The 27,707-nt window shown below is 48.9% G+C and overlaps 1 protein-coding gene across 2 annotated transcripts in view; it reads right to left on the reverse strand.

The window, feature by feature from the left end:
• Sfxn5 (sideroflexin 5) overlaps positions 1-27,707 on the reverse strand; it is a 115,583-nt gene that overhangs the window by 41,569 nt on the left and 46,307 nt on the right. For both annotated transcript variants that reach the window (XM_004634085.2, XM_023718409.1), the window contains exons 4-10: positions 27,192-27,218; positions 26,599-26,653; positions 25,035-25,060; positions 12,415-12,468; positions 11,440-11,496; positions 10,057-10,122; positions 1,965-2,055 (exon numbers count right to left, since the gene is read on the reverse strand). In XM_004634085.2, coding sequence (XP_004634142.1) covers positions 1,965-2,055; positions 10,057-10,122; positions 11,440-11,496; positions 12,415-12,468; positions 25,035-25,060; positions 26,599-26,653; positions 27,192-27,218 — 376 coding nt within the window. The remainder of the gene's footprint in view (positions 1-1,964; positions 2,056-10,056; positions 10,123-11,439; positions 11,497-12,414; positions 12,469-25,034; positions 25,061-26,598; positions 26,654-27,191; positions 27,219-27,707) is intronic.

Genomic DNA, 27,707 nt, shown 5'->3' on the forward strand with positions numbered 1-27,707 from the left:
AAAGAAAGAAAGAAAGAAAGAAAGAAACAGGGGCGAAGGCCAAGCAGGGCACAGGCTCCACTGCTGCAGCACAGCTTAGAGATGCTCAGCCTCGGCCAGGGCATGTGGGATAACGTGCATGAAGACCAAGGGCAGGGGCTGGAGGATGGCTGGAGAGGACCAGGAGGCCCTGAGCCTGGTGGGGGAGGGAACGGCTGCACATCAGCACTAGATCCTCACAGACAAGGCGAGCTGGTAAGTGAGTGCCCAGCTGCAGATGAGCCTGGGTTGCAGAAATGATGTGCTTCTAGAGGATTCTGGTGAGCCAAGACCCCCAGGGCTGCAAACTGGGGTGGGAAGGGGGAATCTCAAGATGCCCACTAGTGGCTGGACTTGTGAGAGATGGCTGAGATGAGAGGAATCTGGATGGAGCCCTAGAGGGGCAGGCCAGAAAGGCTCAAACAAAAGGAGGGCCCTTCCTCCTGAAGGAATCGCAGAGAGTTAAGACCACCTCAAGGTCACCCAGCAAGATGGCGGCAGAGCAGGCCTGGAATGGGCCCCTGGCAAAGTTGTTATCTGGAGCTCAGTGTGAGGACAGATTACATCTCTGGCCAGTCCTAGGTCCAGTCCAGGGCGGCTAAAAGCTGCCCTTTCTCAGGCTGCTTCTGACCCTCCAGCCCCAATGGCCACAAACATCAGCTCAGCAGCCACGTTTGCTCAATTAGGTTCTGTAACAAAGTCAGATCTAAAGAGTTATTCCATTAATGGCCCATGACAGAAATAGCTGGGAGTTCATTAAAAGTGTGGAGTTGCTATAGCAATTATCTGGGTCGGCTGAGGCTCAGCTGGGTGGTTGGTTCCAGGAGTTTATGAGCCTCTGGGCCACAAGGGAGGTGGGGCTGCCCAGGAAAGACCTCCTACCTTTTCCAAAGTACTTGCCAATCATGGAAGCTGGTCTACGGCCTCACTTGCTCCTCCCAGAGCTCTTATCTGTAGGAGGTGGGCCTGGTGTCTGCATTTTAGAGACTGGGGAGAGGCTGAGCCCTCAGGTGATGATTAGGGTCAAGGTCACGAAGCTGGGTGTGACTCTGGCCTCCTCACATCCAGCCTTGGCACAAGAGAGGGGTTCTCGAGCCCTGAGCTGGGTCCAGGCCCTCTTTGTCTTCTGGTACCAGCTAGTAGGAACTCTGGCTTAGGATTTAAGCATTTGCTTATATATTTCTTTTAACTGAGAATTGCATTGATTTTTTTTTTTTTTTTTTTTTTAATTTCTCCCTAAGGTACAGGCTTCCTACAAGCCAGGTTGGGCTTTGCAGCAAGCCCAGGACCCAGCAGAAGCTCCAACCCTCTTTTGTGAGGAACCCTCTGACGCTTTCCTATGGCCTACACACCCTTCACAGAATAATTTTTCTAAATGTATAAAACAAAACTCACAGGCCTACAAAAGGATTATATTGAAGCAAGTTATCTAAAACTTTCAAATTGTGATTAAGAGATGTGCTTTTAAGTACGGAATTAAAAATATGATCTAGAATATATTCAATGTGATAATTTTGGATTAGTGTTGAGCATAAGTGATATTTTAAGGTCTCTGAGTAATAACTGTGATGTGACATCAAAGTATCTGTCATTTCTACTGGAGACAGAGCCAGAGGTCCTGCTTCTTACTGTGGTTTGCTGGATACTTTTATGGCAGAAGGAAATGTTAAATTTTAGGTAGAGGTCAGTGTAACTTTTTCCAAGTTCATAAGATCCACTGTATACTATCTACTGATTCTTAGGGTGCCTGGGGACCCCAGGCTAAGAATCCTTGTACTAAACTGGTATAGAGCTGGCCAGTGGGCCCCTGTCTTCCTTCTTACTCCTGCACGCATTTTGTTCCAGTTCCCCAGCTGAGCCTGAAGGCACAGAGACAGGTGTGGACAGAGCCTGCGGCCCCCACCCATGCATGGCACAGAGATGTCTGCACAATGTGCAAGTCTTACCTACAGCAGGGAATGGCACAAATCTCTGGACGAGAAGCCGGGTAGCTGGAGTGAACTTGTTGGCTTTCTGAACCAGGACATTAAGGCCCACCTTGGAAAGAAAAAACAAAAAAAAGAAGAAGAAGAAGAAGTAGCATATGGTGCTGTGGTAGCTTGTGGGAGGAAGGGGCAGGATGGAGGGAGGGCAGAGAGGGGTCATCCTCCCTCTGCAGTCTTGTCCCACAGCCTACACAAGAGGGTGCAGCCCTGCGTGGCCACACTGTGCCCATCTGCTGCTACCTGAGTCTCTAGATTCTGGGCTTGCGCCAGTGCTGGTCCCTATGTCTGCAATGTGACAGCCAACTCAGGCTACCCCTGTTCTTTCCGGCCCAGCTCTGAGTTCCACACCAGTACTACTCACTAGCAGTGGGACCTCAACCACTGGGAAAGTCATTAGGCATTCTCTGCCTGGGCTTCAGAGGCCTGGCCTCTGTTCTAAGACTCACCCTGATGTTTGGAGTTCAATCCTTGCTTTTACTGCTGGGGACACACAGAAGCTTGGACTTGCTTCACTAGTACGGGAAGCAGGGAAGCGGGGCTGGGACACTGCCAGCTACCCTGGCCCTTGCTGCTCTGTCACACAGATGGAGCTCACCATGTCCAGATCTCTCCAGCTCACAGAGACTTAGAAATATCCCTCGTGCCTCCAAACATAAAGTGCAGGTAGGGAAACCATGAAGAGAGCCAGGAGACGTGTGGCTGGGCGCTAATGCTCACAGCCTGCAGGAGGCAGAGGCCTGGGAGACCTCCTCACTGAAGCTAGGATTTGAACCCAGGCCCACTAGTTCCAAAGCTTCCATCCCAACTGTTCACTACTTACTTTCCAATTGTCTTCCTTTTCAAGGAATGATCCTGTGCTGGGTACTGCACGCACAGCAAGGGACCCCCTGGCAAAGGCCCGCGTGAGGCAGGGGTTCAGAAGAGTGGAAAACAGAAGATAGAGCCTTCAAGCTGCCCCATCCCTACCAGCCAGAAGTCAGAAGGCTTGCGCTCAAAGCCTCACATACATCCCTGGAAACATGAGGAAGTCTGTGGGGGAGGGCAGAGGAGTCATTCTGGAGATTTGGAGCTTTCTGGAACCTTCCCCAGGGTAGCCTCTTAGGGGTAGGCAAGGCTGAGGTATGGCAGGAGGGCAAGGAGGAATGGAGGCCACCTCTTGTAGCAAACAGTCTTGACCCTGGATCCCTCTCCTCCTCCCCCTCCCCCTCCTTTTCCTCTTCCTCCTCCTCCTCCTCCTCCTCCTCCTCCTCCTGGCATCTGCACTGGCCTGGTGGTCAGAGTGAGAGCAAAACACTCAGAGAAGGCCCCTGGCTCCTTTCAGGCTGTAGCTGATGTTCCATGGGCTCCAGGCTTGTGCTTGGCCACGCGAGGAATTCTTGTGCAAATCTGTACCTTGTTTGTTTTCCCCCTCTGCCCAAATGGAGCCCCTGTTTGGTTAGTTTCTATTTTGTAGCTTATTTGGAGACTGTTAAAACAGACCCTAGGGGACCCTCAGCAGTGACTGTTCCATATCTCATTATCTTTCCCGAACCTGATTATTAGCTCTGATTTTTCTGATCGCTAGCTGCTGTTCATGATGAGTTGTGTGCCATTAATGCCAGCTGGTTCCTTTAAACAGGACCCACCATGCCAGGGAAAACGGGCTGGCATTCTGAGCCCCCAGCCACTTTGCTTTTTAATTTTAATAGGCTTTACCAAATGTAACAGGCCAAGAGGCCCTGAAGAACCAGAACAGACGGACACCCAGCCGCTGGTCTGCAGCCCATCCTGGGCTCCTTCCCAGGTTGTGGCTGTCCAAGGTGCTAGGGCAGGAAGACCTTGGTTGGGGCCTCCTCTGGGTCAGCACCATCCCTGCCCTAGGCCCACTGCTGGCTAGTGAGCAGGGCAACTGCTCTGTCTCTCCATGGACTCCTAGGCCCAGTCTCCCCCCATGTTGCATGGGCTTGGGCTTGGGCATGTTGGCCTGTCCTCAGATACATACCTGTGTCTTGCTGCATCTCAGCCTATTCATGCTGGTTCCAAAGCTTTACTCTTTTTTCTTTTTCTTTCTTTCTTTCTTTCTTTCTTTCTTTTTTTTTTTTTTTTTCGGCACCAGGGATTGAACTCAGGCCCTTGTGCTTGCCAAGGAAGTGCTTATTCCTGATGTACATTTACTCTCCAATTGCCCTTCTCAAGGAATGATACTTGATGTCTGAAGGCCACTTAAGACTGGTTGCTTGCTTGGCAAGAGCAGATTCCTATAAGATGAGCTGACTAGCTCCAAGAATGGCAGGTAAGGTAGGAGTCATGAGCAAAACCTTCAGTGTCAGGAGCTACGCAGCCAGAGATGCAACCTTGAATATCAACATCCTTCTAGGTCAAGAGCAGCTACATTCCTGTCTCCCCCAGCTGCATCCTCCGCTCCAGCCATCCATGCCATTGCATGGGGGAGCCTCTGTTTCCTAGGGCCTCAACATGCCACCCAACTGGAGGGTGTCAAGCTCTGCTTCAGCCATACAAGCTCAGCACCCCCTTCTAGACACCAAGGTTTTCCTGGACCAGAGCCTCTCTGGACCCACACCTACTCTGTGGCTCCCTATCCTGGACATGAATGCTGATATTCCTACTTAGCACTCACACCTTAGAAGCCACCTGTGTTGTGTGACCATTCAGGCAGTGCTCCAGCACCTGGCTACCCCCCCATCCCTTACATAAGCCAATTCCCAGCCCCACCCTCACCCCACGCCTTTGAGTGATCCCTCTGGTTGGCATAGTATTCTTTTTTTTTTTTTTTTTTGGTGGTACCAGGGATTGAACTCAGGACCTTGGGCTTGTCAGGCAAGCACTTATTCCACTGAGCTATCTTCCTGGCCTGAGCGCTGTCCCTCTGGGACCCCCTCACTTTCAGCCTAGATGTTAGGCCTCTCTTGGCTTGGGACTCTCCTTGACGGTCTTGAGGAGTCTGGAAGTTTTTCTCGCATGTGCCTATTATAGTTTCTTAGTACACATTTGTTTATCTTACAAATTTCTGAATCCAAATAATACTGAGGTCAAAACTTACTAGCACAGAATCATTTTTACCTGTGAACTCTTCATTAAAGTCCCACGTCTCAGGGCTGGGGGACAGCTTAGCGGCCTAAGCGCCTGCCTGGTAAGCGCAAGGTCTTGAGTTTGATCCCAGATATTGGGGGGAAAAAAAAAGACCCATGTCTCCCAATACATCTTCAGTACTAGGGCACAGGGCCTGTCTCTGTCATTCCTCACTGAATTTGAATGCAGGGTAAAATGAGTAAGGGCTTTAAAAATGCTCCTAGAACAAAACAAGTGACTTCTGAGGCAGGAAGAAACAAGATCCACAAAGGAGAACTGCGTGTGAGGAGGGAATACGTGACAGGAGCGATGGCATGAGGTCAGAGTTTAGACCCACTCTTGGGTGGTCCCTAACAATGCCCAAATATTCATTCCTCAGGGTTTGTATGGGTCCTGGGGGCCAAAGGCTGGGGCTCTGAAGTACCAAAAATGCCCACCAGAGGGCGTGCGCTGTAGTCTGAGTTTGGTTGTCAGTGGACCCATGACTCTTCCTGGAGGTCAATGGTCCTCCAGCTTGCTGCTTGACAAATGGACTCAGGAGCAAAGTGGCTAAGGTGGCCGAGAGTTATGCACAGGCTAAAGCACCAGTCAGCTCCAGGTGTGGCTCAGTTCTTTGTCTGCTAGTAGCCAACCCTGAACCCTGAACCCTGGACCAAGCCCCACAGAGACCGGTGTAAAGGAAACCAGTTATATCAGACCCTTCCATAGAAGAGGGGACAGCAATTTGTCCTCCCCAGAATAGATGCAGAGCCATCCTTCTTGCCAAACTCGCCACTGCCAACATCCCATCTGCAGGCTTCTGGAACACTTCAGTTCCTGCCATGGGGTCCATGTGACAGCCCCTCCAACCCAGCAGCCACTTGTAGTGAAAGCAGTGAGACAAGTCTGGTCCAGAATTCACAGGTGCTGAGTTCCCCTCCCCCAGGCCCTGAGAAGAACAGAAGGGCCTGGCGGCGTCCATTCCGCCACAGAGTCAGCCTGGGCCTGTCTTACAGGAGGCAGGGCATGCTCTGGAGCAGGGACAGAGATACACTGCTGCTGATTTGACTTTGACCACAAATGGAGGCCTGAGTCTGCAGGTGGAGAGAGGTTCTGAGAAGCCTCCTAGAGCTTGTCTCTGCTGCTCTCAGGGTACCTGGGAAGGAGCTGCCTAGCAAGGGCGTGGTATCAGTTTCTCTGGCATAGAAGATGCAACACGGCTTGGCTTTTTCTGCCTCCTCATGCCACAGGGGTAACAGGGAGAAGGGGTTTTTGTGTCAACAAGAGCTTGTGAGTAAGCCTCAGTAGCTCCTGTCACTGGCACTGTCCTGTGCCTAAGTTTCCTCATCTGAAAAATGGGGACAATATCTAAATAATGCCTGGCACAGTGTAGGTATTCCTGAAGTGTTAGCCGCTGGTACTATTACTATGATTATTTGCCAGGTTGATCATCAAGGGGACATGGTGAACTGCCATGGAATCACCAGTTAGCAGGGATAACGGGAAGGTATAGGGCTCACTCCAGGGTCCCTTGGGCTTCTCCCTGTCCTCCAGGGTCTGGTAGCAAAGGCTAATAGACATCCACTGCCATAGAAAGAGCCCACTTAGTCCCAGAACTTTTGGAAACGGATGTCAGCACTGCCCAGCAGGGAGACTTTGGCCAGCTGAGGCCGACAGAATAAGGAACAAGGCATCTCTCATTTGGCTGCACCAAGCAGCGCTGGATTGCTCATGCGGGACTTTGACCCTGAGGCCTCCCCTGCCCAGGTCCACCCCTACACAGGACCCTGTGTCCATGAGTAGTCTATACAGTTCCTACCAAATCCTTTCTGCCTAACAGTTCTCCTCCAACCAATTCTGCCCAGCTCCTCCATGCCCAGCCCTGGAACAAAGGGGGGCTCCCGGTGCGACCTGCACTTCCTACTGGCCCTCGCGACTTCTCTGCCCCCACCACCTCCCAAGGGCTCCACATATGGCAGACATTCAGCTTTCAACAGCACCCGGGACCTGTCTCTCTTGCAGTGGGCCTCTGCATGCTCCCTGTGCCCTCTCACCCATTCTCTGTGACAGCTAGCTCTACTGTCCCTGCCTCTGTCCTACAAGTCAACCCACTGACTGTGACAGGGAGGTACCCTTTCAGTCCTATCCTACCCCAGTGTCAACGTCACCAGAATAATTCTGACCACACCACAGTACTCTCGGTTTCCCCCACTGGCCCCTGATGGTCACATCTGCTGTGGCTCCAGCCCCTGCAGGTGCTGCGCACATAGCAGACCCTGCAGGACGCAGGGGTCTCACCCACTCTCTCACCCTACGGAGCCAGCAAGGACTGAGCACAAAAATGCTCTGCACAAACTCCAAGACAAAAACACAATGAGGACAGAGAGAGGCTTCCTTTGTTAAAAGACAGCAAACTGTTAGATTTCAAAAATAACTTAAGACGGAATTTCTTTTTTATTCTCATGCAAGAAATCAGACATTGCCAAATCTATTCAGGAGGTTCATGGAAAGGTTCCTAACCCTGGTGGTCCTGGAGCCTGCATGAGGCTTCACTCGGGGGTTGCACACCGAGGATGCTGGGCTGGGGAGGGGCTGCTGGTCAATGCCAGGAGCTCTTCCAGGAGGGTCCACAGACACTGGCTTCCCAAGGCCTGGCCTCCACCCCTGTCACCTCGGTCCCTGGAACCTGCTCTCAGCCTGTCAGCCCATCCAGGCTGCCTGCTTGTAGGGACTCATTTTAATTAATGCCAGAGCCAGGCCAACCACTGGGGCCGTGACACTTGTTTGCAGGTCATCTTTTCCTAACAGGTTCGCCCTGGGAGGGGATTTGTCACTAATTGAAGCAGAGATCAGTTAATGAGGCAGCAGGGCCTGGGGTTCCAGAGAACAAGGGAAAGGAAAATAAAATCAAGCCTGTTTCTTTAGAGGTTTTGTGATTTATATACACAAAAGAGAAGCAAGTGAAGTGCAGATTTTCCAAGTCAGAAACTCCACTCCATCTGCCCAAGTGAGCCCCTAACTGTGTGCAGATGTCAGGTGGAGGGACCTGCCACTGCCGCCGCTAAGGCTGGGATGGGAGGGGATGGTGGTCTCCTGAGGCCAGCGGTCAATCAGCAGCCTAATTAATAGTATTTATGGAGCAGTGTTCTGGGCTCCCCTCTGAGGAGACCTGCGGCCTGTCCCTGGTTAACTTGTAATCCAGCCGGGGACAAGTCTCAGGCTGTGGAACAATAACAGGACAGGGACTGGGGCACAACTGAAAGTGTGGGAAGCACAAAAGTTTCTTGGATTCAGGCCAGGGAAGAGCAGTATGGGCTGGAGTGGTCAGGAAAAGCCTCCTTCAGAGGGCTCTGGCTAAACATGGAGGAAGGAGGAGGGAGGAGGGCAACTCCACAGTGGCACAGCCCAGAGCAAGGTCCCCTAGCCCTGCTGGAGACACCTCAGCTCTAGGAGCCCTGGAGACCTCAAGTTCATTGTGACTCTGGTGGGCCCAGTCTAGAAGCCCCACCCACCAATCTGGGCCAGGTACAGCCCTAGAAAGTAATTGCAAGGCACAACTGTGGTTCCTCAGTGGAAGGATGGGGACTAGGGACACAGTTCTTCTCTGCAGAAGCAGAACTCTTGTTTCTAGGGCACCAGGCCTGTGGAGGCAGGAAGCCCTGTCAGGACAGAGATCCCCTTCCTTCAGACTCTTAAGGATCACTCAGCTTCCTTCCTGCTGTGACCTCTCCCTCTTCACCCTCTATCTGTACAACTCCAAGGAGGAAAGGGGTTTTCTGACTGGGACACGGGGAAGGCCACTGCTCAGCTCCTCTTATCCCCAGGAGCCCTTCTCCCTCTCAGCAAGCCCCCAGAGGAACTTCCAATTTGTCTGATTCCCAGAAAAGTAAGTCCCATGCTGCGCTGCAGGGCCATGGGGTGGGGTGGCAGTCTCTTCATGAGCCATCTACCTAAGTTTGCCAACATGTGGCTTCCCACTGGCAGCAAGATGTAAGAGTTTAGGGAAGGAAAGAGATCTTGGGCCTGTGACAGGACGCACCACTACCAGCCATTTGGAAGGGACTTGGTCTGTGTGGGAGTGAAATAAGTGAGGACATTTCAGGGCAACCCAAAATCTTTACTTTAGAAGAACAACAAAATTGAGTGTGCTATGGTACACAATACATTATTATGTAGTCATGTACCATTATGATATTTATTTAATAGCACAAGGGGGTTTTACCAAAAGATTCCAATATATGAATTCTCTTATTATCTTTGTGCTTTGATTTGCATTTTCTAACTTTTTCTTACCAATTATATGAATGCATTGTATAATGAATGAAACAATGAAGGTGTGAAAGGAGATTTTTGTCTTCTAGAGTTGGCCCTACGAGCTCACCCCAGCAGAGATGTAGAGAGTGCCTCACACAGGCACAGGGGTGATATCAGGGGTGGACCAGGTCCTAGAACTTTGAGCCCAGCCCCAGCTACACCACTGGTTCTCTACCCTCTTTGGGAACAGGGACCCATCAATCATCTACATTTGTTCAGTCAATATACAAATTTGCTACACTCAGATTTGTAGGAAGGCTCAAAGTGAGCCTAATGTCCTTGTCTGCAGGAGCCTGCAGACCTTCAAGATGGGCTGGACAATAACTACATGAGTACGGCCATGGTGGGGGAATGACTGGGAGCAAAGGTGAGCCGGCCTATGGACCAACAATGTGGACTGTGTCCCTGAACATGACCAGCAGCTCCAGGAAGACCGAGAGCAAATATGCTGATGTTGGAGCCCAAGAGAGGTAACAACAGTTCCACCTCCCTCCAAACCCTGGAGCATGGGTCTGTGCACTTTGGCTGTCACAAGTGTGACAAGCATCTTGCTGAGCAAGCGTCTCCCTATGGCTCCCACGGACCCTATCTTTCATCCTCTCTAGTCCAGGCCCTGGGACAAGGATCTGCCCTGCAGTGCTGAGTGGGGCCAAAAGCTGTAGACTGAGGGGTGGGTCAAGGAGTTACTCACGGCGATGGAGACGGCGCTGATGACAGCTCCCAGGTAACCCTGGATGAACTTGGAGGCTGGAGAAGGCTGGAAGATAGATGGAGAACTGCCCAGCAGGCCCACAGGGCACCCAATACTCCATGCTCCCCCCCTTGCAAACCACCCCAGCAGCTCCCAATGTGCGGGCACATGGCAGCAATATCCATGGAGGAGCAAAAGGGCGTGCTCTCTTTCTACCCTAATCTAGCAATCCCAAGCAGACTGCTGGGTGGAGGCAGGGATAGCCAGGCCAGAACGGGTTCCCCATGGCTGGCAGTGAGCTCCCGTGCAAGCAGGCTAGTGTGCGTCTAGCCCTGGGAGCGGTCTAGGTGGCACATAGTGGCAAGGCTGGTGACTGGCTGGCTCTCACAGGTGTCCTCGGTATAGGCAGCTTCTGGGATCCCTTGTCAATAGGTGACAGTATTTCTATATAAAAATAGATCCCAAGTTCTAGCACGGAAAATTAAGGAAAGAGGAAAAAGTGAGAGAACATGTCTTTTGCTGCAACTGCCATCTTGGAGACATTTGGTTTATGCTAAATAGGCGCCAGCCCAGCAGAGAGGCATGCGTGTGAAGCTTAGTTTGTGGGCACAGAAGTGGGGAGGCATCCTGCGTATTGGGATGACCCCTAAGCTCCTGCTGCCTAGGCCAGCTTCTAGCACCCCCCCATCTTCTCCAGCATCAGAAAATGCTTAGGTCCTCCCTCTCACAAACTGACAGCCCCCAAGAGGAACCTGGACTCCTTCTTCCTGCCCTTTGACTTTCAATTGAAGTAAAGAATTGACCAGGGAGCGAGGTGGCATTACCAGCAAAGCAGGGACCCAGCAGCCCTTTCTGGGCAACAGAAGACTGACCAGCTGTCCACGTGGGCTTGTTCCAGGCTGCAGAAGACTTGCGGGGAAAGGAGCCTGGTCTCTCTGACCCCTATGCCTCAAGAGCAGCCCGTAAGCTTATGGACAGCGGTTGGGGAGTGGGGGCTCTGAGGCAGCTTGGTGTACCCCAGAGAGATTCAGTGCCCAGGGCGCTCATGCATCTCAAGCCACAAGTTGAGTTTAAGAGCTGCCAAGTGAGAATTCTAAGCCAGAAGAATTCTCCCTCGCATGACTCCCCCAACACCCTCCTTTACAGGCTCCCTTCACCTCACGCCAACAATGCCTCCCCAGCAGGTGGGCCCTGCCTGGAGGCTCTAGTTGGCTTTAGCCAGGTAAGCTGGTTCAGTTGTCCTGCCCAGAGGAGTTGGCAGCGTAAAGAAGGTCCTACAGGAAGGCAGCGCTAACACCAGGGACAGCCACATGTCACAATGTGGGGAGCAGTGGGTTCACCCCAGTCTGGACCCATCCCTAAGTGGAGGGCAGTGACACTCACCTTAGTAGCATTGCGGTTTGCATAGTTGACACAGGCGTTGTGGCTCTGGTTCAGCCACTGAAAGGCAGCAGGGAGAGGAGATATCAGGGTAGGTGTGGTTATATCCCTGGAAGGCCATATGTCCCCAGAAACACACAGCACAGGCTCCAGCTCCACCACACTGGCTAGCATACCCAATGGACCCAGTCTGCCCAGGGCTATACCACCATTAGCACTGGGAGTATGGAGTCTCAGAAAACTCCTCATTTCCTGCCAAACTACAGCAGGAGTCAGCCCAGCCCCTGCAGTGGATCTACTGCCCCAGCACCTCTGCCACACCGCCTTCGATGTAGTGCTTGTTGGACAGAGGTGGAGTAGTTGACAGCCCTGCCCTTTTTCCCAAACTCTCAGGTGTGCACCTCATCAATGCCCAGGCATAAGATACATAGCAGCTTTATAAAGGGAAGCTTTTCCAATATTTTATCCAAAAAGACAGATTTTTCTTTTCATCCTCTTCCTCTACAAAGACACAAAGAGTCATCCTCAGCTGCTTTTAGGGAGCTACAACTGCACTGTTCTCCTGGACAGAGGACAATCACCTGTGATGCACTTCACTACCTTGGGATAGGGGTGGCTTAATCTCCTACAGATTTGGGTGAACTGATGTCAAAATGAGGCTGTAGGCCTCAGATTGCTGGCCACCAGACACACAATCAAGAGGCAGAGTGGACTGCCACTGACAAGCCATCATGTTCCAGGCAAGGCACCCATCCCTCATCATCTCCATCCAAAGGTTAGAGTGCCATAATGGTCCCGGCTCTGCTGGGCTGCTAGACGCCTGTTCAGCTAGGTCGGTGTCTTGGTATTTTCTCCAGTGGTGTCTGGGCTAGAGCAGGGACTGGAAAGGGCAGGAGACTCTGAGGCAGGCAGGAAGTTCCCAGCTGTCATTTATCTGGATCCCTCCTTGGGGAGCCTTCTGCTCCTGGAAACCCTTACCTGCCAGAAGACAGTGGATGCCAGAGTCTGGTTGGGCAGGAGAAGACCTACAACCTAGACCAAGAGAGGAACAAGGCTGAAGATGGCAAAAGAAATATTCCACACTTCTGTACAGAAAAGATACACAGCTATGATACCTGTGCAAACCCATGCCCATGGTGTGATAGTACAAAGAAAACAATCAAGATGCAGGAGTATACCTCAGCCTAATTCTATTTATGTACCAAAAAACCCTCATACATAGCTTATACACAAACACACATACATATACGTATCCAAGCATGAAGGAATCTGTAGCATGGCCTGACTCTTCACGGTGGATTTTTCTGGAGTACGTCCCAGGCTACTTTCTTATATTCTTCTTAAGTATTTCTCTTTCCTTATTAGCAGGGGATAGGCCTTCTTTCCATAATTTAGAGGAGCCAATAAAAATAAACTCATAAACAAAGGAACTCCTCCATGTTCACTCAGCTTTGGGTCCTAGCCATCCTAGAGGATTTTTGTGGGGATGAAAGAATAATTATTCCAAATGCTTTAAGTGACTTATAAGTAGAATTTAGGGGACTTTGCTGTCTTGGAATCTTAGTGAAGTGATACCTTACACCATGTTTAACCTACTGAATGGAAATAGATGTCTAAATAAATAGTTGCTGAGGGAATGAATGAAGGAATGGAGGAATGAACAGATACATGTGTAAGGCTAGGTGTGGACACACTCATGTGGATCCATTACCTCCAAGTAGCACCCGAGAGCTAGCCTCACTCACTGCTCTTTTGGTTTAGTCAAGACTCGCTGTGATCTCGATACTGGCCATTCCTTGGACTTCAGGGGTCCATGCATGTCCCTCAAGATTACCTTTTAAGCATTACTGTGCAAAATAACATCTACTAAGTACCGCTGCATATGGAAAAAAATGTGCACAACCATCCACATATTGACTTATTTATTATTCCTATAGATAAAATGGCTCTTTGGCAAGAATCTCTGTAAGGAAGAAGTATAAACATTCAATACTATGCAGTAAATCAAATTCTAGACATCTTCAGCAGCATTAGTAAATCATGTTTTAAACATTAAAATGTTTTAAGACAGCAAACACACACATATTTATTGGCCCATATCAGTTTGAATAAAATTATATAATGTAAAGCCATTTTGTAGCGCCAATGAGGAGCTGTCTCGTGAATTTTTTTTCTCTTAGAATACGATTTATGTTCAGTTTGTCTTTGCAGTGGCAGCTCAGGGAGCTGGACTGAAAGCCAGGGGGTCTTTGGGGACTCAGCTTCAGCTCCATTCTTGTGGCCTCTGATGGAAGACAACCCCCTGTGGGGTTCTAGCTTTCTACCCTCTGAATGAAGGCTTTGACCTCTGAGGTCTCACCTCTGTTTAAAATTCTGTTCTCAGGTTCTGTGCAAAAGGTGTGAAGTCAATAGAGAGCCTCATTGTGATGGGGAGAGGAGCTGCCTCCCATATGAGTGTGTGTGTGCGCACGCGCATAGCTGATTACCCCTGAAAGCCTGGGGCAATCCTGCCACCCATTGCTTAGTGCAGCACCTGTCACGCCCTCCTGTAAATCTGCAGGGTATACAGCTGCTTCACCACCCAGCACACTTGCTTCATCCCTCAAGTGTGCTCAGGCCACCAGGGACATCATGGGATGCTGCCCAGGGAGCTCCCTGCATTTTCCACACAAGCATTCAGCAGGCCAATGCTCATGGGCCCCACCCCCATGGTACTTTTTAGTGAAAATTTTTTTGTATTTTCATGAGTACATGTTTGCAATACATAATGATCACACGCATTGTGGAGAATTGGTACACGTACACAACACATCTCAAAGGACTGCTCGCTGTACAACAGGGACTTCATGAATCTTCTCGGGGAGAACTTTCTCTGGTCTCCAGTCAGAAATTATATGTCAGAGTAACAGGTCAGCAGACCCTGGACCATCTACCTACAGCTCTCCTTGCAGTGACCATCAGACACGGGCAACTCTCCGCTACCACAGCTGCCAAGGGTACAGGGACCCGCATGGGTCATTTTCTGGGCCCACAGCTCACTCCTGGCTTAACCCTATCTTCCCCTCTGAGGTGCCTTTGTGTCTCATTTTCACTTTATTTTGCTTTATTTATGGAATGAGTTTTAAAAAGTATTATAAAATGTTTTCACTAGTATCCAGCTTACATTTACACACACACACACACACACACACACACACGCACGCACAAGCATGCGCAGCACACAGCTCTGTGACCATCAGCTCCTTACCTTCTTGGACCACTCACACCCACCTCCTGGCCCCACCTCCTGTCCTAACACAGGCCTGGTGTTCATGTGGCACCTCAAGTGCTATAACAAACCTCATGTTCCTAAAAGAGATTGATTTTTGCCGAGAATTTCTCCAGCATTTCTCCATATATTACCATCTCATCACAACTCTGAAGGTCAGAAAGAAGAGATTACCTTCTGAATTTTACAAATGGGGAGCCAGGGAGATGGCTCAGTGGAATAAGTGCTTCCCTGGCAAGCACAAGGGCCTGAGTTCAATTCCTGGTTCCGCAAAAAAATAAATAAATAAATAAAAATCCTGGACTGAATTTTACAAATGGGGGCACTAAATCTTATTTTATTTTATTTTAATTTATTTATTTATTTATTTATGTTGGCAGAACTGGGGATTGAACTCAGGCCATTGCGCTTGCCAGGGAAGCGCTTATTCCACTGAGCCATCTCCCCGGCCCCCGAGGGGCAATAAATTTTAGAGAAATTCAGTGATCCTCCCATCTTTATAACAAACTAGAAGAAGAGTCAGGTGTCCCGATCCCTCGCTAGGCTGCCCCATTTGGACTTTAGGATACTTCTTTTCCGGTTCACCCTGAGCACAAAAGAAGAGGGGCTCAGTCAGCGCTTCAGCTGTTTATGGCGCAGTCTCTGTCCCATCGCCCCAGTACATAGCAGAAGAGGGATCATGGTCCCAAACCACAGCCAACATGAAGGCCAAACAAGGAAAGATGTGAGAAGGTCCTTTATATGGCAAGATGAGTTAACAAAATACATAGTTGTGTGAAATATCGGTTGATCTAACATCCAAATAGGGGCCCAGAAAGAGCAGGTCAGCGTGTCTACATTATCTACTGAAGGAGGAGGTACAGTTGAGTTTTGAAGTGTGTGTGTGTGTGTGTGTGTGTAGGAGACACAGGAGCAGTGATGGTCCTGACGGAGGACAGGACTGAGAAGGTCTGGGAAATTAGCAGAAGGCCGTCTGGAGAGCGTAAGCCTAGGAGAAACTGAATGGCAAGTTGTGTTGCTAAACAGATCCCAGGAAGCCACTGTGGCTGGGCTGGGGCTGGGGGCAGGAATGCTGCCTCCCAGGTCCGTATAGCTGTGTGGGGACCAGCAGATGCTATGCCAGTCCCGTTCCCTATTAGGCAAAATGCAGCACCATCTGCACAATCCCAGGAGCAAGAGCAGATATTTTATAACTTCCTTTTTTCTTTTTAAGTCTACATTAAAAATAAATGTTCCCTTCAGCTCTCAGATGTATATCTCTGGTGCAACCTGCCCACATTCCCTCCCGCTGCCCTTTCCAGAACATGGCAGGGGAAAGGAAGAAAGAGATGGATAGAAAGGGAGCCAGTCCACCCAGCTCCAAAGCCAGTGGATCGCACCTCTTCCAAGAGGGAAGCGCGGCAGGCGTGGCCGCGCAGACGGTGGAGAGCGCCCAGAACCTGCCGGTACCAAGGAAAAGTGGAAGGCAAGAGAACAGGAGTCATTGCCAGGATTTCTCCCAGCCTCCACCAATCTTGCTGCAGGACCTTGGCCAAATCGCACATCCTATCTTTGCTCCCATTTATAGTTTGTACCATGGCTGGGGTCCCCTTGGCAGCTCCAGTCCCCCGGTGGCTGGCCTCTCAGCACATCTGCCTGTCTTTGAGCTCCCCTTCCCCTCAGGTGTCTGGCTGTGGACCCTAGCGAATAACACTCAGACTCTGACTGTCCAGTGCTGGTGCCAGTGCTGACCACTGGCAAGTTACCTGAGCTCATGCCTCTGCTTCTTCGTCTGTTAAACTGGGCACAATCTTGGCACATCTCGAGCAGTCAGGAGAGGAAGGAAGACATGGAAGAACCTGGCATTCAGCATGTGCTCCTGGATGTCGCTGGTGATGTTGCTTCTCTCCTGATCTAGCTTTTCCCAGCCCTTGCTGACTCCCCTTTCTCTGAACCCCACAACTGACCACCTTTGAAGAGAGTATTATTACCTGCCTAAGAACAATGGCTTCTGAAAATAGAATCGGGGTTCATCTCCCTCAAAGCAGCTGGCACAGGGCAGAGCTCACAGCCCAGCTGCTATTTCATTATTAAGAATATTAAATTCTCCTTGGCCAGTGATCAGATCTCTGCTGTGCTGTGGCAATGACCATGTTGTCTATTTTCTCAATCCTCTCATGACACTGCTAGCTGCAAGGTGTGCTGGACTTAGCTGGGGTGGGGATGACCTGATTCTTCCAGATCCCTGGATCTTTCCCTGTGCCACAGCGTCCTCCTGCAAGGAGCACATTCCCTGGCTCGCGTAGCCATCTCTGGCTCTGGCAGTGACATGTGGGAAAGGGCAGTGTGCCCTTACCAAGCCTGGGCCGCAGTGGCCTCAGATGGCCCTGAAGCCCTCCTGTGTGTCTAACACTGTCACAAGCACGCATCCCTGACTGGTCTTCTGGTCAAAGGAGGTTGAGAGAAAGGAGGAGGAGAGGCCAGTTGGATCTGTGGATCAGCTGACTCACAGATGGGCTAGGCAGAGCAGGACTGCTTCCCTTGGGCCAGCCCTAGCCAACCACAACACCGTCAGGGTGAGTGCTTATAGATGTCCCAGTGATGTGGTGGCTGCTGGTGCACCATGCCACAGAGAAAGAGTAACTCTGCTGTCCTTGACCACCATTCTGTACTGCAGCAAAGGCACCTTGCACTGTGTCCACTAGCACCTCTGGCCCCCGAGCAGCCATGCTCGTCACCCACAATTGGTATAGAAAACCGTGCTCAGCACAGACTGAGGAAGGGGACCGGGCTCTTCCATCTGGACACAGGCTCAATCGTTAGACAAAGCCCCATCGTCAGCCCACACTCCCTTCCCTGAGAGTCCTAATAGCTGCAGGCAGCCAAGGTCTCCATTTGGGAGGGTGACACCACCGACATCCCAGCCTGCTTGGCCAGAAAAGAGACACAAGCAGTTACGGATGGGAAATAAGGCCGCTCACTCCTTCACAAGTCACAACTCCGTGTACCATGGCATCTGGGAAGCCCCATCCGCTCGGCCACCTCCCATACAAAGCAGATTCAAGTAATACACAGAACAATTGCTTAAAGTGTGGGAAATCTGGAGAGGAAACAGGATGTGTGAAGACAACGTGGTGGTAAAACGTACACCAGGGAAGACTGCGGGATACACAGTTACCTTGCTTGCCAAGAAAATGGCAGGAACTACTGTCCCTCTTACCCTCACCCATCTAGTCTGCCTGTCTCTCCTCCCTCACCCTGCAGGTTTCAGCTTAGTTGTCCCTGTTTCCAGGAAGCCTTCTCTAACCTCCAGCTGAGGTTCCTTGTCACCTGTTCTCTCTCTCTCTCTCTCTCTCTCTCTCTCTCTCTCTCTCTCTCTGCCTTTTTCTTGGCATTCATTGCATTGTTCCACACCTGTTGGTGTCTTTCTTGAGAGCATCTAGCCATGTCACATGGGCAAGACCACTCCACATTTGCTCCTGGACCCAGGTCCCCTCCCCCTCCCCTGACCTCATTCAAATGATAAGCCTGGTATGCAACAACTTGCCAACTTTATTCTGCTACTTTCTTATTTATGTGGCTAATGACCTGGGCAGCAACACTTCAGTGCATTACGGATATTGCTATTTAAAGGATGCCAGGCAGCTAAAGAAAACATCTTGCATAGGGCTGAGGAAACAGCAAGCACAAGGACCCAGGTTTGATCCTTGGTATAACATGCCATGCTACTGTGAAGGCCACTGAAACTGGGCATGGTGGCACACACCTGTAATCCTAGAACTGGGGAGGCTGAGACAGAAGGGTAACTACAAGTCCATGTTGCATAGTGATGGGTTTTGTCTTTTATTTTTATTTTATTTATTTATTTATTTTTTTGTACTGAGGATTGAACTCAGGACCTTGCATTTACCAGGCATGGGCTTATGCCACTGAGCTATAGTCCCAGCCCCATGTGGCACAGTGAAACCCTGTACCAAATGAATAAATAAATGATTTTTTAAATTAAAGGAAACATCGTGTGTCAAATAAATATCCCTCCCTGACTGATCAATTCTAGCTTCATTAGACCAACTACTTCTTGTAAGCTTTCTCCTTGGTGTTGAACTCTCTGGCACTACCATTCTTCCCCTCACATCCAGAACCCTCAAAACTCAGGAGTCAGATGTCCTGAAGCAGGGGTTCTAGGACCATGAGTACCTGCTCCCAAAGAGAAACCTAGTTCAGGACATCTGACGCCTTGTAATGGCTCGGGGTGCAGGACGCAGGATGCAGGGGGCTGCAGCAAGGACAAGATGAGGGCCGGACCTTGGGGCCAAGGTGGCCTGCTCTGCTCAGCCCCACATGCATGGAAAGGACCGTGTCATGCATGTCTTAGTGGGTACCTGGGAGCCACAATGCAGTTGTAAAAAGTGGCCATGGTGGTGCAGCTCTTCTGGGAGGTCCCCAAAGAAAGGGCACTGGGGACCACAGATACCTCCAAACAGCCTTGATGCATGGGCTTAGCTGCCCTGCTTGTGTATAAATTGGGATCTTTTTGCCGCACACCAAAGGGGGAAAAGTTCCCATCTTTAAATGTTAAGCTTAAAATAAGACACTACATGAGTGCCAGTGGATCTGTGAAATCTGCTGACTAAACTGGCAGCGGCCCCTGGGAGGGAACCAGCTCATTTCTGCCGAGCTCTAGGGTGCGGAGTACAGGCGGGGCTGCTCTTGGTGAGGCCGGCCCAGCACAGGGGTCGAGCTAGGGCCACTGCCCGGGCAGAAGGCAGCTTGGATGCTGCCTCCAGAAGCTCTCAGTGCAGGCACCCGCCAGCCTTGCCCGCCCCTTCCCTTCAGCACTCGGGGCCCCATCCCTAGCACATTCGCCGGCACCCTCATTTCTATTTCGGTAAGCATTTTTAGTGGCTTCTGCATGCATCTATTTTCTACCCACGCTGTCTGACCAGGGCCTCCCTAAGGTGCGGACTGGAACCTTCTCTCCTTGCAGACCTGGTGTTTGTGAGGATACATTGCATCAGATATGCGCAGGGGCTTAGAGGGGCTGATGAGGCTGGTGTGTGCCATACCAGGGGTGGCAATGCCGGAACACAAGTGCCAAGCGGCTGGGGTGGCAGGGCAGGACAGGGAACAGAGCCAACAGCCCTGTCCATGGCCTGTCCATGCCAAAGGGCCTGGATAAGAATCAGAGGCTTCCACATTCAAGGCTCCTGGGGGCCAGTCTCAGCCGGCTGCTCCCCTTCGGGCCAGGACGCCAGGACAGTGAGCACTGTCAATTTGGTGCTGGCTGCTGTGGGAGGCCTGCCGGGAGGAGTCCTGGTTCAGGCTGCCTGCTTGGCCCTCATCAGGCGACCATCCAGGCTGGGCATCCTGTGGCAGGCGCGCTCCAGGCAGAGGACTCATCCTCAGCGGCAGGCGCAGCATCTGCTTCTGCGGGGTGGGGAAACCCTGAAAGGTGGCCAGTGGGGAGGAGCTATAAGGTCTGGCGCCCTGGGGGCCACAGTGGCCTTGCAACGTCCACTGCCTTGGATTGGAAGGAGAGTGGAGAAGTGTGGGGAGGAGCTCATGATGCCTAGGAGCTAAAGGGTGCTGCCTCTCTGGGATTAGCCTGGTCCTCGGGGTTGAGCTAGCCTGAGCTTCACAAGTCTCCTTGGCCTCTTGCAGGGAGAGCAGCCACACATTCATTCGCCTTTGTCAGCTCAAACCCTCAGGTCTCTGCTTTGACAGGAGGTGACCCTGCCCAGTGCTCGATCTCTTCTTTTCATGTGTTGATGGGACTTAAATTATTATAGCAGATTCCTGTTTGCTTATCTATTAACCACTTTCCCCATCTTCCACATTAAAATTGCTATAACATTCAGCTATTTATCAGCTAAGTTCAACACGAAATGTAAGCAGAACTGTTGTGTGTAACCTCCAAGAGACTGTCTTAAAGAAAGCTGACTTAGTTGGGAGATTCATCCTTTTCTTCCTCTTGTCTTTATCCTCCCTGGAATATAAATGTGATGACTGGAACTCCAGCAGCTATAATGGCCTACGGGGTGGCTTTTACACTAGAAGCCTGCACTGAGAAAGAGGGATGTAAGAAAACAGAAGGCAAGTTCCTGATGACACTGGGGGACTCTGCCTATCACTAAACCTCGTCGGTGTGAAAGAAAGATAAACTATTTAGTTTAGCCTGTTATTTGGGACTTTGTGTTACAGGCATGTGATCTTACTCCTAGCTGATATAATTACATACTGTGCTATGAAGAAAGCTTCAATGAATCCCAAATGACAGAATTACAAGGATCACTGAAAAGAACCTGCAAAGTAATAACAAAAGAATACATTTTTGAAAAACTCAAACACTTAGAATGTAAAATATGTTCTTCTGACTAACTGACTAAAGAAGACTGAAAACTATAATTTCAAACTTACTTAGAAAATAACAGGGGCCGGGGAGATGGCTCAGTAGGATAAGTGCTTGACTGGCAAACGCAAGGATCTGAGTTCAATCCCCGGTTCCGCAAAAAAAAAAAAAAAAATAACAAAACAGAACCATTATATATGTGGGAACATACTAGATACAGCCAAAAATCACAGCCCTCAGCACTTCCATTAGGAGAAAAAATAAGAATAAATCAAGCATTTAAGGGGGAAAAAACCCTACAAACACAACTATAAAGAGATATAAAACAAAAGCAGAAATAAAAATAAAGTGGAGAAATTGATAAATACATCCAAGTCAATTTGTAAATGCAATTCTCACAAATTCAGTTATTTTAACAAAAGAGATGCAGGTAATGAGGGGAACAAACTGAAAATCAATCAGCAGAAAGATCATTATATTTTAAAATATCAATATTTCCCACTTTTCCATTACAAAGCATGTAGAGGAAAAGCAGCTAGAAAAGGGATCTGCAATACATGTGTAATTTGAAAAATTAATATGTATTCTGCAAAGAAATTAGAAAGCCAGAGCCCATGGAAGAATGGACAAAAGGGTTTAAACAAGTAATGCACAGAAGAAATGGCCAATAGAACGTCATAATCCTTTTGGTGTTCAGGGAAATAAAAATTAAAGCCAGAATAAAAAGTCAGATTGGTAAGAACTTCCAAAAGATCAATACCAGCATGGCGCAGGTTCAAGGACGCTGCCTTTTGGAAGGAAAATCTACCAATATCTGTTTGATAAAGGATAGCACGCAGGCCTTCAGGCAGCAGCCTCGCGGCTGTGCAGGAGATCCTCATCCTCGGCTTTGGGAGGATTTGTTGCAGTGCCGTTGCTTTTAAGAGCAAATATTCAGAAGCAACTTAAATGAAGGACACACCACTACTGAGCATAAAAACAAACAAATGCAACTGCTAAGCGTGATAAGCTAATGGCGGATAAAAATATTGATATAAGGGGAGATAGTTCAGTAGAATAAGTGCTTCCCTGGCAAGTGCAAGGGCCTGAGTCCAATCCCCGGTTCTGCAAAAAAAAAAAAAAAAAAAAAAAAAAAAAGCTATACTTTTCATGAAACGCTCCATGAAATTAAAAAATTTTTTTTTCTTCTTTCTTTCTTTTTTTGGTTATAGTTTCTGTTTTGGCAGTGGAGCTAGAGCCCAGGACTGTGTGTACACTCAACGTGCTATACCACCAAGCTACATCCCCAGATCGCTTTTAGGAGGGGGCAAGGTCCCCTGTGTTGGCCAGGCCAGTCTTGAATTCCTAAGCACAGGTGTCCGTCCTACCTCAGCTTCCCAAATAATTTGGGACCAGAGGCACAAGTCACAGCGACCAGTTCCAAGAAAAAAAATTAGAAGCCTTCTATGTACACACATAAGTCTAGATAAAGCCAAGAAACTCACAAGCTCCTGCCAGAGGTTACATCTGGCCACGGATTGGGGGCTGAGAGTCATCAGAAAGACTTTCACTTTTGTTTGTGTTGTTTAAATTCTGAGCAAAGCGGACATTCATGTGTTACTTGTAGAACTTTTAAAATATTCTATACAAAAATTTCTTGGTGGTATTTTTGAATCCTAAAGAACACACTAATGCATTACTTGAATAATTGTATATAAAGCATACAGAGAAGAATTTTTTTTTAATCCTAGAGATATTTTTGAACTCCAAAGATAAGAAAAAGAAATCAAACAATTCCAGGGTAAAGGAGAAGGGTTACTCATAAAAGAAAACAAAAACAAGCTCATTATTGTTCACATATAAAAGGGAAAGGCATTTTCAGAGATTCAAGAGTCCAGAAAGTGGATTGTCCATCTACATTGAGTGTTATATAAAAATGTATTCTAGGGCTAGGGAGATGGCTCAGTGGCACAGCACCTGTCTGGCGAGTACAAGGTCCTGAGTTCAAGTCCCAATAGAAAAAAAAGTGTATTCTAGCCAAACACACGAACCTAAATAATTTTAAAATTAAATATAGCTATTAATACTGGCTTCATAAATTGGATGAGATTCCAGGTTATTTCTAAAAACTTGGTGGGTGTATACACCTAAAATGATAAATAAAGATAAAAGCAACACGGTATGCTCCAAGTCTCTGCTTATGTGAGCTAGGCTGTGAAAATCATACTTATTATTTGATTTTTGATATTTATAAGGGCTATGTAAATAAAATGCAACCTCTCTGCGCTGTGAAATAATACAGCGGAATAGTGAGCACATGAGTTAGGATGTTCCCTTGCCAAACTGCTTAAGAAATTAGAAGGTCTACTGAAAGCAATCACTTTAATATAAATCAGGACTAGAAGTGGAAATAAAAGCAAAACTTCATAAATAAACCAGCAAAAACACTCACATGATGGCTAGAATAAGTGGTCACAACAATCAATGGAGGAACAAATACAAATGGATTCCATCATTACTAAAAGTAAAGACAATGTTTCTCAAATTTTTGTCCAAAAGAGACATAATACAAAATGACACAGAAATTAAATGTCTCTGGCGTAAATGTATAGTCAATGATATACAAGGAAAACTGATTAAACAAAACAAAAATAGAAATATTGACATGAAATGAACAGAATGCAAGGCAAAAATATTCAATAAAGCAAAGATATTTCATGCATGTGAGAAAGATAAAATCAAGAAAATAAAACTGTCACAAACACACCAAACTCCACTGCACTGAAATATATACAGCGCAAGAAATGCAGAGAAGTTAAATACACACACAATTATGGTAGGGAGTTCACAATCTTTTCTCAAAATATTTCAGAAGAGTACAATAGTTTCAGCAAACCACATATAGTGAATAATAATCTGTATATATTAAATTATATGCATACAATTAGGCACAAGAGAACATTTCTACTGTTCTAGAACACAGTAAGTATGGTAGCTGCAATTCACAGCAATTTATTATAGATTTCTATAAAAGAAAGGAGCTTGAAGGTTCTCAACACAGAGAAATGCCCAGTATTTAAAGAGGGGATGCTAATTATCCTAATTTGATCATGGTGAATTGTATGCAAATATCAACATACCACACTCTACCCTCCTACATACATACAATTTTTAAAAACTTAAATTAGAAAATATAATCTGGGGAAACAATTTTTAAAATATATGTATGTGTATAATGAGAGATTTCAAACATGCAGGCAAGTCTAGGGGCTATTATGAGCATTCATGGATTGTTAAGTCTTATTGCTCTCCAAATTGCGTGAAAAATTGTCTTTTCTGGAAGCCAAAACAGCACAGATCAAGTGCAGCACCTCCGCTTCCCTGCTAGACTGCACCACCTTCTCACCCCTCGCGGTGAGCATCGCCCTGCATTACTGCTCCGCTGAATGTTTTTACAGATACATCAGAAATATACTCATAAACTATATATAACACTGCTTTGCATATTTTTAAACATTATCTAATGACATCAGAGAGTATTACTACTCTGCTACTATTTTTTCATTCAACCCTCTTTCTGAGACTTCTCCATATTCATAATGTGAAATACTTAACACAGGAAAGAAAATAATGAACACAGGCTAACCTTGATTCCAAAACTGAACAAAAAGAATACCAAAACCCTCTCTGAATTAATTTTCAACTTTAATTTTCAGCAGGCTCCCATATATTCTTACTCCCCCAGTTCCTTTGGAAAACTTCCTCTTTTCCCTGACAATGCTGGAGGTGGGAATGCAGAGGGAAGAGGGCCCATTCTAGCGTTGGAGGGAGAAGTTCCCTAACTTTTATCAGAGGAGCACGGCGATCAGCCAATGCATAGCAAGTGACAGAAAAGTGGATAAACCTTTATCCAGTGTTGGGCACTTGTGCTAAATAAAAAAGTCAAATCTCCAAGAACAATGATGTAAAGTTATACATTCAAAATTGTGTGAAACAAGCAATCCCTTTGAAGGATGTACTTACAATTGGCGTCCCAAAAGGAATGTAACCTGTGAGTGGGGAAAGAAAAAAGTCAGGACTCCTTGAGACACCAGCAGCCCGCCAGGCTCGGTCTGATCCCTGGCACTGGCATAGGGACTCAGGACAGGTAGGCAGGCAGCATCCCCTGGCCCCCGGCCCCTCAGGCCCCCCCTTCAGTGTTCCCCACAGCAGGAGCTCCCTGTTGCCAGCCTCTGGCTCTCAGGTGTTTACAGCCAAGCACATGGCCTCCCTCCTTCCTGCAGGCCAAGCTGCAGCCTGGGACCCCAGGGGACCCCAGGGGCTACTCAGCAATTTCCTGCAAGAGGCACAGTACCCCCAGCCCTCAACCCTACACCAGACTGGTTATCTTCTCAGGAGGTTTCCCTCTGATTGTCTTTTTTTACTTCTCCAACATCAGTGACTATTTTGGGAAAGAATTCCCTGCCAACCTGCGATGGACACACCTAGGTGCTGGAGCTTCTTAACTCCTTAGGGCCTGGGCAGGACAGTGTCAGGGGAACCGCGGGCATGGACTCCAGCTCCGTGATGCATATGGCTTCCTGAGGAGGCTTCTGCCAGCTCCATTGCTGTCAGACCCTTCTCCCTAGCCTCTAACCTGGGTGCCAGCCGGCTGGCAGGCAGGCAGGCAGGCAGCAGGAAGCATGCTGCCCTGCGTTGCATCTGAGACAAGGATAACACCCTGAGCTCTTGCTCACCCGCCTGCTCCCTTCTGCTGTGAGATCCCAACTCTGGTTGGGCCTCAGAGGAATATATAACTTTAAAAGGTCCAGAGTTACAAGAGAACCCAGGCTCTGGGTGTGAGCCGGCAGGGCCCAGGGACCATCTACTGCTGTCTCCAAGATGCTCAGAGCCTTTGTTCCCAGAGTTCTGCAGGACATAGCTAAGGCCACGGGCACTAGGTGGTCCCCATGATCTTCTACTCCCTAGCTGTTTATTCCTCCCCAGCAAGGTCAGGCTCTCTAGGGGTGGGGATCTCACTGACTCAGCTGACTGAGGCCCCTTCCTCCAGCTCAGAGCCTTCCCAAGGCAGCAGCAGGCGGCCCTCCACACCATCCTCATGACTCAGGATTGGTACTGCCCACTGCATGGAGAAATAGCAAGGAGGGGGTGTCAGCATGCTGGTGACTGTGACCCTCTGAAGAGTGACTCTGGACAAGCCCTAAAAGCTCTCAAAATGATGGGCAGGACAACCATACCAGACCCGGCCAACATATGTGCAGGTGCTTTCCAGGCCCTAAAACCCAGGCCTACAGGGTTTATACCCTTGTGCTCATCACTGAGTGGGGGTGAGAGTGGGGAACACCAGATTCACCGGTTTCCTACACTAGCTCCACCCCAGCTGCTCAGGCAGAAAAGAAGAGCAGGTGAGTGCCACGGGGGGGTCCTGAGGCTGGCTGGTCACATATGGTTGAGCCAACATGCCAGTGTGGTTACATGTATAATGGGTTGTATCCCCTCCTCAGACCAGCATAGGCAGATGCCCCTGGAGCTGTGGCCACTGCCAGCTTCCTAGGCTGAGCAGAACCAGGAGGGCCCTGGAGCTTACCTGACATCCTAAAAGGCATGAAGATCTTCTCATTGGTGTCTGGGTGTAGAATAGCCTGCAAGAGTCAGGAACAGAGCATGGGGGGATGGGGAGCAGAGGATTTAGGGGAAGAAAGGGAGAAGGACATCTTCCCCACAAGACTCAGATCCTGGGGACCCTATGTGGCCTTCTGGTCACTTGGTCCTTTCTGCCACTCAGGGCAAGAGAAAACCGACACACAGGCAATGACTAGCACCCTCCTCTGACTAATCCTCAAAGCGAGTGTAGGGGAGACTGAAAGCCCACAGGGACTGAAACTGTATCTACTCAAAGGGCTTTCTCCTGCCCAGTACACAGTAGGCACCTAATTGGGATGTGGTGAATAGAGTCTGGCGTTACAGGAACTCAGAGCACCCAGAGAAAGGCCGGCTTGGCTGGAGCTTCAGGCTGTGGAAGCACAGGGCTTTGGGGATAGAGCGGAAGGAGAGAGGCAACTGGGGCAAACAGGAGGGGGAACATTCTAATGGTACGGAGGAGGGGCTCAGTCCCTGGGACAGGGTAGGAAGGGGTCCAGGAAAGCATGCAGGAGAGAAGATAATTCCAAACTGGGTTACCTGCTTGATTTTCTGGGCACTCCAGAGCTGGAAGAGAGACAGCGGTAATATAAATTAAAAGCAAATATATCAGTTGAAAGTCTGGGGAGGCTCATTTTCTAACTGAGAGATCCAGGTCGAGAAGCTTAAGAGATTCCAGCTGGCCTTGTTGCCCCAGGCTCAGCAGCCACCAGGAGCATAAAGTGTCAGAGGGTAAGAAGACTACGGATCCCGAATCACCCAGCTAGGGCACCACACACAGATTATTTAGCCCGGGACTCCGTGCTGTGGCAGTCTGGTTTTTTTTTTTTTTTGGAACCCACAATTAAACTCAGACCCTTGTGCTTGCCAGGGAAGTGATTATTCCACTGAGCCATCTCCCCAGGCCCTGGAAGTCTGTTAAAACAGCTCGGAGAATTCTTTCCACATTTCCCTAAAGGTCCCTAGTTAATGGGAAGGTACAACCAGCTAAGATCCTCCAATTTAAATGAAGATACTTCAGCTCCCAGAATCACTAGCGGCAGCATGGTGTAACTT

Source organism: Octodon degus, unplaced genomic scaffold, assembly GCF_000260255.1.
Source record: "Octodon degus isolate 3935 unplaced genomic scaffold, OctDeg1.0 scaffold00058, whole genome shotgun sequence".
In the NCBI taxonomy this organism is placed as follows: Eukaryota; Metazoa; Chordata; class Mammalia; order Rodentia; family Octodontidae; genus Octodon; species Octodon degus.